At 33.7% G+C, this 13,412-nt stretch overlaps 1 protein-coding gene across 1 annotated transcript in view; it reads right to left on the bottom strand.

Annotated features, from left to right (window-relative positions):
• Positions 1 to 12,232: 12,232 nt before the first annotated feature.
• Positions 12,233 to 13,412, bottom strand: part of LOC149172600 (serine carboxypeptidase 1-like) — a 189,551-nt gene continuing 188,371 nt past the window's right edge. Inside the window, exons 12-14 of the mRNA XM_089427749.1 lie at positions 12,900 to 13,013; positions 12,759 to 12,804; positions 12,233 to 12,638 (exon numbers count right to left, since the gene is read on the bottom strand). Of these exons, the coding sequence (XP_089283875.1) occupies positions 12,555 to 12,638; positions 12,759 to 12,804; positions 12,900 to 13,013 (244 nt within the window). The 3' untranslated portion in view covers positions 12,233 to 12,554. The remainder of the gene's footprint in view (positions 12,639 to 12,758; positions 12,805 to 12,899; positions 13,014 to 13,412) is intronic.

Here is a 13,412-nt window from a genome sequence, read left to right as displayed (position 1 = left end):
GAGAAGGTCATAAAAGAAGGAGATTTGTTACTACTGAGAGTAATAATAAAGGTTTAGATTGAAGCCATAGTAGATCAAGTCAAGACAAACTTGATAGAGAAGTAGATTAAATAAAATTACATCTAGAGATGATGAGAGGGTTTCTGCAGAAATATGAGGTAGACTAGGGTTACAAATGGAATATTTTAATGAAAGTAAGAAAAATATCAAATTATCTGTTGATGGAGAAATTCGAGTTTGAAAAAATGTTACAAGATCATTTTGGAATAGAAATGGAGAAACAACACAAGAAAATTACTAAAGATATTATTTGTGAACTAGAATAAGGATCAGTTCTTAGAGATAGTGATGAAGATGCTAGGATGAGACCTTTTGAGAGTCTCACATGGTGTGTGGGGAATCAATATACGATGGCTAAGATGTTAATGGAGGATACAAACCATGATGATTTTCATTTTATAAATTGGTTTATGAATGTAGGAGTTGTTCCATATGAAGGGCAGAGCATTGATTTTGTTCTCTACAAAACGGAAGAACAATCACTAAGTACTATTATATCGGCTCGAAGGAAGAGGGAGAATCAAAATCAAGATGAAGACTATGTGCCATGGGAAAATATAGCCATGTAAGAACAACTTAAGGGTGAGGAACACATGTGTGTGGATATTATTTAGGAAGATTGACCAGGTGCTAAGTATTTAGCTCAAAAATCAAAATTCTCAGAATTCAAAAATCATGTTCTTTATAATTTTCCAAACTTAGGAATTTTTGAAAAAAATGTACACTCAGTGCACAGTCAGCATTCCGTACTGCTGACGTGGCAGGTGACTTGGCAGGGTCAATGGTGGTCAATGTTCAATCAGGACTCACCAAGTGTTGCATTTCTACTAGTCTTTAGGTGTGGTGACATGACATGATTTTATTGGTTTATGGTGGACCAATCAAGAGGGGAAAAGTGGCAAGCCCGGAGGCCTCCATGTGTCCCTCCCCAAAGGATGGTTATCGGCTTGCAGTGTGGAAAAATAATGGGCAGGACGGTGGGGTAAAACCCACAACCTCAGCCCAAAAAACTCCAAGACATACCATTCTACCACAACATTAGGACTTAACATATAACGGTTTCCATATGTATTTAAAATTTAATATGGTTACGGTTGGGGGTTAGGAGGGAGGCAACCTATGGGATAGCCCCCTCCCATGTGAACACAGCAATGTAACTATGATGGTAACAACTAACGGTTAATCCATCCAGTGGCAAGCAAACCATAACCATTCATGGTTGTTGCAACATGTAACCACACTATCATATAAACTACAGTTTGGATGTTACCACAAACTGTGAGATTCAAAGCTAACATGTGTCCACTACTACTAACCTCCAAGTTGACGGTTATTCTAATTGTTTGGTATTACGCTAAGCACAATAGGTGCTTAATTAAATGCACATAACCACTAATTAAGCTTGTAGTTAATTCAAAAAAAATTTGGCGCTCCCTCCAATTTCAAAGATTCCTCCAATTTTAGCAGGACTAACTGGAGTTCCTCCAGTTTTAGAGGAGGTTTACTAGGGAAAATTGTTTTTGCCATAACTTTTACGAAACTCAACCAAATTGGGATTAAAAAAAAGGTATTCCTAGCTGATTTGGATATTATAAGCACATTGAAGTAGGTTTTAGCAACAATAGAGCATTGTAAAAAACGTTTTTTCCATTATTGAGTTAATACAAAGGTCAAAGCCATGGAAGTTGGACCAAGGAGATGTAGCGCAAGAGATATGAACTCCTTCACCAAAATATTGTGTTAGGTGTTCATTTTCATGGTTTGTTGTACATTTACTTGTTGTTGTTGAGAAATTCATTTTCATGTTATTTTTCTCGTCAACTAAACATAGAACCTGATAAAATTTACCTGTTTTCATTTACAAATAACATAAGGGAACCTATGCACATGAAGCAATTGACAAGCATTTGTTTTCAATTCTGAAGTTGAAATTAACACAGAAAAAAAAACATTTAGTAGCAGGTCAAGTTGGTATCATAGAAAAGGATATTTTCTTGATTTCTTGAGTTTTGTGCAAGTAGGGTTTTAATGGTTGCAAATTTGTGATTCTTACAAGATTAAAGTTGCAGAGAGGAGAAGTGAAACGATTGGTTGAAAATCTCGAGGTAATGCCCAAAAGAAGGAGAGGCACAAGGAAAAAATCTCCACATAAAGTTTCAATCCGAGCTGCACGTGAAACACCTCAAGTTTTACCTTTAACGGATATTGAGGAGGCACAAGCAGTACCAGAAGCTCAACTTGAATCCAAAGGCATCATGTCGGGAGTAAGAGATACTGAAGGTATTTCAGAAGAGGAAGCATTCAAGAAAGTTTTCTATGACTTAACTGACATGGTTAGAGTCCTCTATGAAGAGAGGAACACTAGAATGGATGGAGAGAGTTCTAAGCCCCCACATGGAGAGGGAAGCTCAAGAGATCAGAAAGATGTAAAGAAGGATTCAAAGGGTAATGGAGGAAAGCCTCCTCCATCCACACCATATCCATCTTCCTCATCATCTTCATCATCCTCAACATCTCAAAGAACATCATCTTCCACATCCACCAGAAAAAAAAAAAAATCATACTCATTCAAAAACCCCAAAGGAGAAAACTCCCTTACTCAAATTGGACATTAAGTTTTAACATCCCATGTATAATGGTGAGGTAAATGCAGAAAAGTTAGAAAAATGGATGCGAAAATTGGAGGCTTATTGCAGAGTTCAGAAACTTCAAGAAGATGATATAAAAATCTAGTTGGCTTCATCGAGGCTAGAAGGAGAAATACTAGTCTGGTGGGAAACAAAGAATCAAGAGGAAATGTGAATTCATGGTAAGATATCCATTTCTTGGGTTGAATTTGGTTCTTCAATTAAAATGTAGTTTTATCCTTTAGCCTATATGCAAAAATCCACTATGATTTGGAAAAAATTTAGGCAACTCGAGGGCCAAACAGTTCAAGACTATACCCGAGAGTTTAGGAAGAGGGCTTTGTTGTTAGCAGTAAACTTGAATTTCCAAAATACATTTTTGAAATATATTGGGGGCTTACATTGCTACTTAAAGCATACTATCCTTATGTTCAATCCAAGCAATTTGGATGAGGTATGTGTGCAATCAACACACCTTGGAGCAAAGGGAAAGAACATGCAAGAAGAGGGTAGTAAGAAGAAGCCATTCAAGGGTAAGGAGAAAGAGAAGGGGTGGAAATGGAAGGGAAAGAAGATTTCAAGTCTGAAGAAAGAAGGGGATAAAAATATATGCCAACATTGTTCCAAAGTTGGGCATGATGAAACCCATTGTTGGAAATTGCATCCCGATCTAAGGCATAAGAAACCAAACAATAAGGGAAAACAAAAGATGACCGCTCCCACAAAACATGATCATGGACCAGTTTCTGGTGATGAGCCAAAGATTTGAGCCATCGTTAGAAAAGAAAAATAAGTTGTTGCAAGAACTAGTTCCTCACATGATCATAAAAACACTCCAAATGTAGAATTAAGAATAGAATTGTTCCATTTAAGGGTAATTTCAAATCATACAAGGATTGATGCATTATTTGATTGTGGGTCACAATCAAACTTAATTTTAGAAGACTTGGTCAAAAATATTAACCTTGAATCTATAGCTCATCATAAGCCATATCCATTGGGTTTGATAGTCGATAATGCAAATTTACAGGTTACAAGGAAATGTTTACTTGGGTTTTCTATTATTAAAATGTTCATTGATGAAGTTGAGTTAGATGTAGTTCCACTTGACATCTCAGGAATCATTTTGTGAAGTCCTTCTTTGTATGATAGGAAAGAAATATTTTATTTCCACAAGAACAAATATCTATTGCTCAAGGATGGGGTGGAGTATATTGTGAGAACCCATCGCAAAAAGCTGAACATTTGTTCGGTTAATGAAGGATACATGAAGAGACTAGTAAATTCAAGTAAATTTGTTGTGCTTCTCATGATCAAGAAAAATAATGATATTAATTATGAATATTTTGAAGGTTGTGATGAAAAAATAAAATCTTATTTGTTTGATGTGGTAAGAAAGCATGGCGATATGTTTCAAGAACCATAAGGTTTACCTCCCAAAACGAGAATTTGACATGAGATACAGCTACAGTAGGATGTTCCACTTCCAAACATTGACATGTATCACATGTCGATCATGGAGCGCATGGAAATGAAGAAGAAAATTCAATAATTGTTGAACAAAGGTATCATACGCCCATCTACTTTGTCATGTGGTTCACCCATTGTCTTGGTGCCAAAGAAGGACAGGACATGGTGCATATGTGTGGATTTCCATGCACTGAACAGAATCACAATAAAGAATCGTTATTCACTCCCAAGAATTGATGATTTTCTTAATCAATTGAGGTATGAAGGGTATTCCACTAAGTTATACTTTTGAAGTGGTTATGATCAAGTTAGAATAGCTGAAGAGGACATGTGGAAAACCACATTTAAAAATAAACAAGGATTGTTTCAGTGGATAGGTATGCCTTTCTATCTTAAAAATGCTACACCTACTTTCATGAGAGTTCTCAATGATGTATTGTTACCATTTCTGGATGAATTTGTCATTGTTTACTTACATTATATTCTAATATTCAACAAATCCAAAGATAAACATGTCATCCATGTGAAGAAAGTACTTGATGTCTTGAGGAAAGAATAGTTGTTTTTAAAGATGTCAAAGTGCGAATTTGGGAAGACTTCTTTAATGTATTCAGGACACATTGTTGGAGGAGGTGAGATGAAGATAGACCCCTCTAAGGTTGAGATTATGAATTGGTCCAAGCCCAATACAATTAAAGAGGTAAGAAGCTTTGTAGGGCAACACAATATTGGAGGAAATTGATTGTTAATTTTTCTTCCATTGCAGCACTACTACATGCATTGACTAGCGTCAAGAAAGTCTTTAAATAAAAGGATCAGTTCAGCACCTGTATTGGCTCTTCTGGATCTTAGACAACTGTTTGAGATTCAAATGGATGCTAGTGATTACACCATGGGAGCAGTTCTTATGCAGAATGGTAAGCTTGTTTCATTTCATTCTAAAATTTTTAATGGAGCTTTGATTGAGTATACCACTTATGACAAAGAACATTCCACATTGGTGCAAACTATCAAAAATGGAAACACTACTTGATGGGGAAGCAAAACATTATCCATACCGACCATAAACCATTGCAGTACTTACAATCACACTCAAAGTTTCAGCAATCACGACACTTCATATGGATGGGTTTTCTACAAAATTTTAATTTGGTTATCAAGCACAAAAAAGGAATCTACAATAAGGAAGTTGATATGCTTTCTAGACCTATTGTAAATTTATCTATTATACTCAAGCAAAATTTTGTTTTGCATGAAAGTTACATTGAGAAATATGCATATGATAATGACTTCCCAGATGCGTATGCAAGCTTCAGTCAAGGAAACCAAAATGAAGAGTTAGATTACTGTGCACATAACACTTTGTTGTATCACTTGGAAAGTTATGTATTCAATAGGGAGAAAGAAACATTATCATAATGGAGGCACACAATTCATTGATTGTTGGACACTTTGTTGTAGGCACGACAATAGTGAATCTCCAAAGGTATTTTTATTGGCCACACATGTTTGATAATGTATCTTGTTTCATTAGAGGATGTTATTTATGTGAAAAAAGTAAACCTAGCAATAGGAAACTTTGATTGTACACTCCACTTCCAATAGCTTCATGCCCATGGGAGAGTATCTCAATGGATTTTGTAGGATGTCTTCCATTGTCAAGGAAAGGTCAGGATTACTTATATGTAGTTGTAGACAGGTTTAGAAAGATGTGTATTCTAACACCATGTAAAAAACAAATTACAGCTAAACAAACATCTAATCTTTTCTTTCAAAATATTTGGGTTCATTTTGGTCTTCCTACTTCCATTGTAAGTGATTGAGATTCTCAATTTTTTGGGATTTTTTGGTTAAATTTGTGGGACATGATGAACACTAAGTTGAAGAAGAGTACAACCTTCCATACACAAAAATATGGACAAACTAAGGTGGTCAACGGGACAATCATACATCCTCTTAGAGGATATTGCATAAAACATCCCAAGTTGTGGGATGAACAACTGCATTACATACACCATGCATACAATAGGGCAAAGCAGTTTTCAATAAACACATAGCCCTTTGCGGACTATTTTGGTTACTTGCCAAGGTCACCATTAGACTTCATATTTGAGAAATATGTTTCCATCGATGGTCACAATGGCATTGATAAGGCAAGGAAGCTCATTGAGAAAATTCAGTTAATACATCACACAGTGCAAGAACAACTTGAGCAAGGCATGACAAACACCATGTCGATCATAAATTTCAAGTTGGAGACGAAGCTTGGTCATATATTAGCAAAGATAGACTTCAAGGGGAAGGTAAAAATCTTAAGCCAATCTGTTAGGGTACTTTTAAAATTCTGGAAAAAATTGGCAGCAATGCATTTAAGATATATTTTCCTTTTTATATGAAAATATACTTTGTTGTTAATGTTGAGAATTTGAGATTGCTTGAACCTCCTTTGATTAATGATCAAGGAGAGCATGTTATACTACCATCAATAGTTTAATTCTCGCCAGAATATCTTGATGAACTTCAGCAAGATCTCATACTTGATAGAAGAACCAGATCTTCAAAGAGAGGGAATGTTGAACACCTTAGAGTGGGACTGAAGGGACAAAAACCTTCTAAAGCCAAATGGTTGCAGATCGAGAAGGTGAGGGAGCTATAGCCCTCATGTGTTGAACAATTTATAGTATATTTTGGGGTCCAAAAGGCTTCTATTGGGGAGGAATGATCAGGTGCTCAGTATTTAGCTCAAAAATAAAATTTCTTAGAATTCCTAGAAACCTAAATGATCGCGTCTCTCTCGGAAATATGATCCCAACACAACTCTTTTCACTAAAAACCAATTTCATATGAGGAAGATATCGAATTCTGTATGCTTTGCCAAATAAGAGAAATTTTTGAAAAAATTTGTATAGTCATTGCACAATCAGCAGTTCGTACTATTGACATGGCAGGTCACTATGTAGGGTCAATGGTGGTCAATATTCAATCAGGACTCGCCAAGTGTCACATTTATATTAGTCCATAGGTGTGGTGACGTGGCATGTTTTTATTGGTTTATGGTGGACCAATCAGGAGGGAACAAGTGGCAAGCCCGAAGGCCACCATGTGTCCCTCACCAATGGCTGGTTATCATTGTGCAGTGTGAAAAATAATGGGCTGGTCAGCAGGGTCAAACTCATGACCTTGCCCCACGAAAATCCACGAGATATTGTTCTACCACCACGTCAGGAATTAACATATAATAATTTCCATACATATTTAAACTTTAATATGGTTGTGGTTGCGGGTTAGGAGGGAGCGAGACCATGGGTTACCCCCTCCCATGTGAACACAACAACGTAACTCTGGAGGTAATGACTAATGGTTAATCCATCTGGTGGTCAGCAACAATAACCATTCACAGTTATTGCAACATGTGACCACACTATCGTATAAACTAGAGTTTGGAGGTTACCACAAACCACAAAATTTAATGTCGACATGTGTCCACTACTATTAACTATCAAGCTAATGGTTTGTCTAATTGCGTGGTATTAGTGCTAACCACAATTAATGCTTAATTAAATGTGCTTAACCACTAATTAAACATGTAATTAATTTGCCATACTTTTGGCGATACCTTCAATTTCAGAGATTCCTCAAGGTTTAATAGAACTAACTCAAGTTCCTCCAATTTTAGAGGAGGTTTACTAGGGAAAAATGTTTTTGTCATATCTTTTGCAAAATTCGACCAAATTGGGATAAGGAAAAGGTGTTCCTGGCTGATTTGGGTATTTTTAGCACATTGAAGCATGTTTCAGGAGTAATAGGCCATTGTAAACAACACATTTTCCATTATTGAGCTAATACAAAGGCCCAAGCCATGGAAGCTAGATCAAGGAGATGTAGCCAAGAAGGGGTGAACTCCTTCACCAAAACACCATGTTAAGTGTTAATTTTGATGGTTTGTTATAAATTTACTTGCTATTTCTCAGCAATTTATTTTCATGTTATTTTTATCATGAACTAAACATAAAACTTGGTGAAATTTACATGTTTTCATTCACAAACACCATAATGGAACCTACGCACATGAAGTAATTGACAAGAATTTGTTTTTATTTTTGAAGTCAAAATTACCAAAGGAAAACTAACGTTAAACAACAGATCAAATATTTTATAGTGGATTCATTAGTTTTGCATGAGGAAAGGATTCTTGGAGAAAGGGAGGAAGGTATATTGTACATTTTTACATTAGAACAAGGACCGATCTTTGGGTAGGATAACAGGGAGGAAGATGATTTTGATGAGGGAATTAATGTCATAGACTATTTGAAGGATGAATATTGACATGAGGACATTGTGCAAGAAACACCAAATGAGGCTACAAGGCCTTGAGATTTTGAAAATGACAAATTATGAGTGTTTGTAGGTTGCACAAGTTGTAAAGAAAAAAAACCATTGAAGATTGTCACAAGGATGAACGAGAATGACCAAATGTTTACTTTTATTCCAAGGAATATGTGTGCTCATGAGAATGTACAAAAGGTAATTTATGGGAGATATTTGCAACATGTTGTTTTAGAGAAAGCAAAGTGGAATTGATTTGTGTAGACAAAAAAAGGAGAAATGAAGAAGAACATTCATATGTAATGATTAATGAATTTTATGAATAAATATTGTTTTTTAAAAAGTTGCTCCAGAAATCCAAGTCTAAGCTATTGATAGAAACACGTGCTAAATATTCAAACTTAATGTTAAAATATCTTGAGGAAGAAATGGAATATCTAGATAAATGGATACACAAGGACACATGTTAAAAATGATAGGAAGTCTTTAGGCACATTTGAAGAGAAGGAGAAGGTTAAAGTACCACATGATAATGGAATAGAACAAGAAGAAACATAACAAATAGTGGGCAACAACAATAAAAAAGTTCATCCATATGAAGAAGATCTCATACAACACAGTATTGGTGAGGTGAAGGATGAAGTAAGAATGGAAAATTCTAAAAAATATAATAATGTTTTTGTTGTGATAAAGAAAGGAAGAATACATCCAAATTTCCTAAGCATCTACACCGAAATGTGTGCTGCAGAGGAAGAAGAGAAAAATACTGAAATCCTTATACAAGGAAATGTCTTATTACAAGGAGACAACAATAGTGATAAGTTCCAACAAAACGTGCAGAGAGTGGTGAAAGTAGCTCCAAAGCATTACTATATTGATATGTTAATGGAGGAAAATAGTGAATCTCAACTAGTAAATGATCTTTTGTGCTAGCAAGAGGATAGATTCGATATGAAAATAGAGAAAATGAGGAATTTGATGTTTTAGAAGCCTCAACAGAATAGGTATCAAGGGAAAAACAGAATAAATGACGACATATTGCATAGGGTATAACATTTTCTCATAAGCAAAGACGAAGGAAGAATACAATAGGAGAAAAGAGTGCAACAACAACATGTCAAGGAAAAGGAAAAACTACAATGTAAAGCTTGGGATCAAAGAATATTTACTTCATCAACACATGGTGAGGAGACCATGAATATTTTTCAACCTAGGAGTCTAATGCAAGTGCATAGGCCCAACACAAAAATTGACAAAGTATGGACAAGATATTATCAATGTGATGGGATGGCCACATCTTAATGCTCATAGGAAATTTCAATTTTTTTTGTAAGAAATTGTAAATATTTACATTAAGAAGTAAGTTTTTATTTTTTAGAATAACTTGGACAAGGTACTTTTTGATGTAAGTTTTAGTTTTAAGTTTCCATTGTTTTGTGAAGAAGGGGAAACAATTCAGCCTTTGTGACTCTTTATTATCATGATTGATTTTTGTTGGGAAACAAAAAGAATATAGTGTTTAAAGAGGAGAGCATAAGAGGAGAATCTCTCAAGTGAGGAGAAGAGAGAGTGAGAGAATATATGAACTCGATGTGTCTCTATGAAACTATAGTCATTAGTTTATAGACCTGCCTGTACTCTCCATTCAGTGTGAACCAGGCAATATTTCTTTGTTTGAGTGGTGTAAATAAACAACAATATGGTTGTAAGTTGTAGTTCTCTGTGTGAGTGATGTAAATGAATAGAAGTTTGGACTGTAAGTTGTGTGCTTGATAAATGGTTTAGATTGAATCAAATTCTCGTGATTAACCAATTTGATTTCTACTTGTAAACTCATGTTTTATATTCTTTTGCATTTGTTCATTAGAATACGAAATTAATCTGATACCAATTTATATTAAAATAAATTCAAATCTTGTGGTTTGAATCATTGTGATGATATATTTGTCTTTTGGGACTCCTATTCTATTAGTCTTAAATTTTGTAAAAGGAATGTGTTGTTGTGTTCTTCAAAAGTGGTTCCTTGGTATTTACAATGATTTGAGTGTTGTTACAGAGGAAAAGTTCCATGTTTGGACTTTGAAGAAATAAACCATCTTAGACTATTTTTTGATTGTCGAATTTGTAATAGTGTTGCAACCTCATGTGAAGAAAGGTTGGTAAATTGTATACTGTGTTGAGGGGTCAGCTTGGGGCATGGAGAGTCTGTTTGGAATATTCAAGCCATTTCATCTTCAGTGGAACTACAATATAGAAATTTTAGGGGCATTATGAAATCATTTCATAGCAATCAAACAATTAATTTGGAAAGAGGTGATACAAAATCATTTAGTAGCGACAACACATAAAACTTGGACGATTGTGTGTTTGATTTTTAAGACTCTACTTGGCCAACCTTCGTATTGGCTTGTTTGGAGGACGAAATTATGTTGGGATTTGTGTTAAGCTTGCTGTGTGGAAAAGAGAAATCACTTTTTTTACAATGTGTGTGAAAGGTATGAGTATTTTGTATTGTTTAGCATTGAAGATGGTAAAGGGTTGAATCCATTGTTATATGCATTGATTAGATTGGTGATATTAGCATCAATTGATTAGATTGGTGATATTAGCATCCATGTGAATAGGATGTGAATAGGACTCCATCGATATGTGATTGTGTGTATATATACACACATAGATAAACATATAAACATGTAACATTTAAAAAACATTTATAATAAGAATATTATACATTGAGAGAAAGCTTTTTACAAATATATGTTTTCTACATCCAAATATGATAATGGCTTGTAGTGACATTTTTACTTGTAAAATACAAATCATAAATAAGATATTCCAATGCTCTCTCTATGTCTCTCTCTAGCATCTAGTGTTAATAGGTGTTAATAGGACTGCAACTGTGTGTAATTGTGTGTGTGTGTGTGTGTATATATATATATATATATATATATATATATATATATATATATATATATATATATATATAGATAATTAAATAAACATCTAACATTTAAAAAATATTTATAACAAGAATATTATATATTGAGAGAAAGAGTTTTTGGATATATTTTTTCTACTTCCAAATATGATTGTATTGACATTTTAACTTGTAAAATTGGAATCATAAATAAAATATTCCAATTCTCTCTCTCTCTCTCTCTATATATATATAGAGAGAGAGAAAGAGAGAGAATTGGAATATTTTATTTATGATTCCTATTTTAGAAGTTAAAATGTCAATAAATGTCATAATCATATTTGGAAGTAGGAAACATATATGATAAAACTCTTTCTTTCCATATATAATATTCTTGTTATAAATAGTGTGTTGCTCAAAATTAATATAGATCCATCTTTAATTCTAATATAGGAATCAAATATTTGATCCCTCTAGCCCCTTGGTAGATAAGATTTAAGATGGGTCTATTCTGGATATATATGTTTTGTGTTGTAATCACCCACAAAGAATTTGAATTGATGAGATATCTTCATGAAATTCCTTAACAATGCATCCATTCACCATCAATCCAAAACCTTATGAGCAATGTTTTATATTTATAATATTTATAATTTTCAAATTCTTTATTATGTAAAAAGAATTAAAAAAAAAATCATTTTTATATTAAAAACTATTAATATATTTAAAATCTAAAAGACTTTCCCCAAAATATCAACTAATCTAATGAAACTACTTATGAAACTACATCATGATCATGATTTTTCGGAGAAGGCCAATCATGTTTGTTCTCTCACATAACCTAGCACATAAGGTAGGCATTCATGGTTCTAATTCCAACGGATCCCACGAAATGGATTTACTGTACGTAAATATCCAACAAATGAAGACCTGTAAATTTTTCATTTGATTCTCTCTATACCATTTTCATCTTTGTTAGATGGTTGTTCAATGTATTCGAGAGAATAATAATCCCATCCTAATTTTTTGAATAGCGGAGCCTGCGCCTCGCGATCTAATAAAGAGAAAGTCGAGACAACGCCAAGCAACATAAAATGTAAATAAAATCTAAAAGCAATTGGGTGGAAATAGAAAACTTGGAAACTTGTGGTGTTTCATAATGGTTTTCCAGCTAACCAACGCATGTAAAAGGCCAATGATTCTTTAGGTTTGTATTGTGGAACCATATGTCCAGCTCCCTGCAAAGAATACTTTGTAATTATTGCATTGTAATTAATTTTAATGAAAAGTGATGTTTACGAGGGAATCTTTATGCTTCTTCCAAAAACCATAAAGAACAAAAAAAACCGACAGCCCACCTTTATAGTTGCAAAGGTCAAGTTGTGATCATATCCTTGAGTATATCTGTGCACATAAAAATTTCAGAAAGCACAATAATTCATTTAGATGTGTTTGAATTAATATGGTGTATCAAATGTGAATAAGTGACGTGTGCTTACCCAGCAACTTGATGATCCACGATCCATGGGTGCCATTGATCAATTATTGCATAACCCAAGGACCTTGTCCAAGCTTGTGTTCCAATGAAAGGCACTCGCATATCATGGTCGCCACTGTAATCATAAATGAAAATGTGAAGATCATAGTATATCATGGTTGCCAATGTCATCGAATAAAATCTATTGGGAAAGTAATATTAAATCATTAATAAAAAAATTAAATATTAAGATAAGGGTTTAGTTTCACAATGTAAGAAATATTTTGCGTATGGTATGAGAAATTTCTGGTGTGTAATCATTAATTATTAAAACTTATAAAAATATATATACACTAATTTTTTTTAATTTATGTTTATAAATTTAAATAATAAAAAAGTGAAATTAATATATAGAATATTTTAAATATATAAATTTATGCTTATAAATTTAAATAATAAAAAAGTGAACTTAATATATACAATATTTTAAATATATAAAAATATCATTATATACCCTCTGAAAAAATGCTAAACA

The sequence above is a fragment of the Pinus tabuliformis genome, chromosome 4_2 (assembly GCF_031772625.1).
Source record: "Pinus tabuliformis cultivar Carrire ecotype Pingquan chromosome 4_2, CPIR1, whole genome shotgun sequence".
Classification (NCBI taxonomy): Eukaryota; Viridiplantae; Streptophyta; class Pinopsida; order Pinales; family Pinaceae; genus Pinus; species Pinus tabuliformis.
Note: the sequence above shows the minus strand (reverse complement) of the source record. Positions and strands in the feature narration are given on the sequence as shown.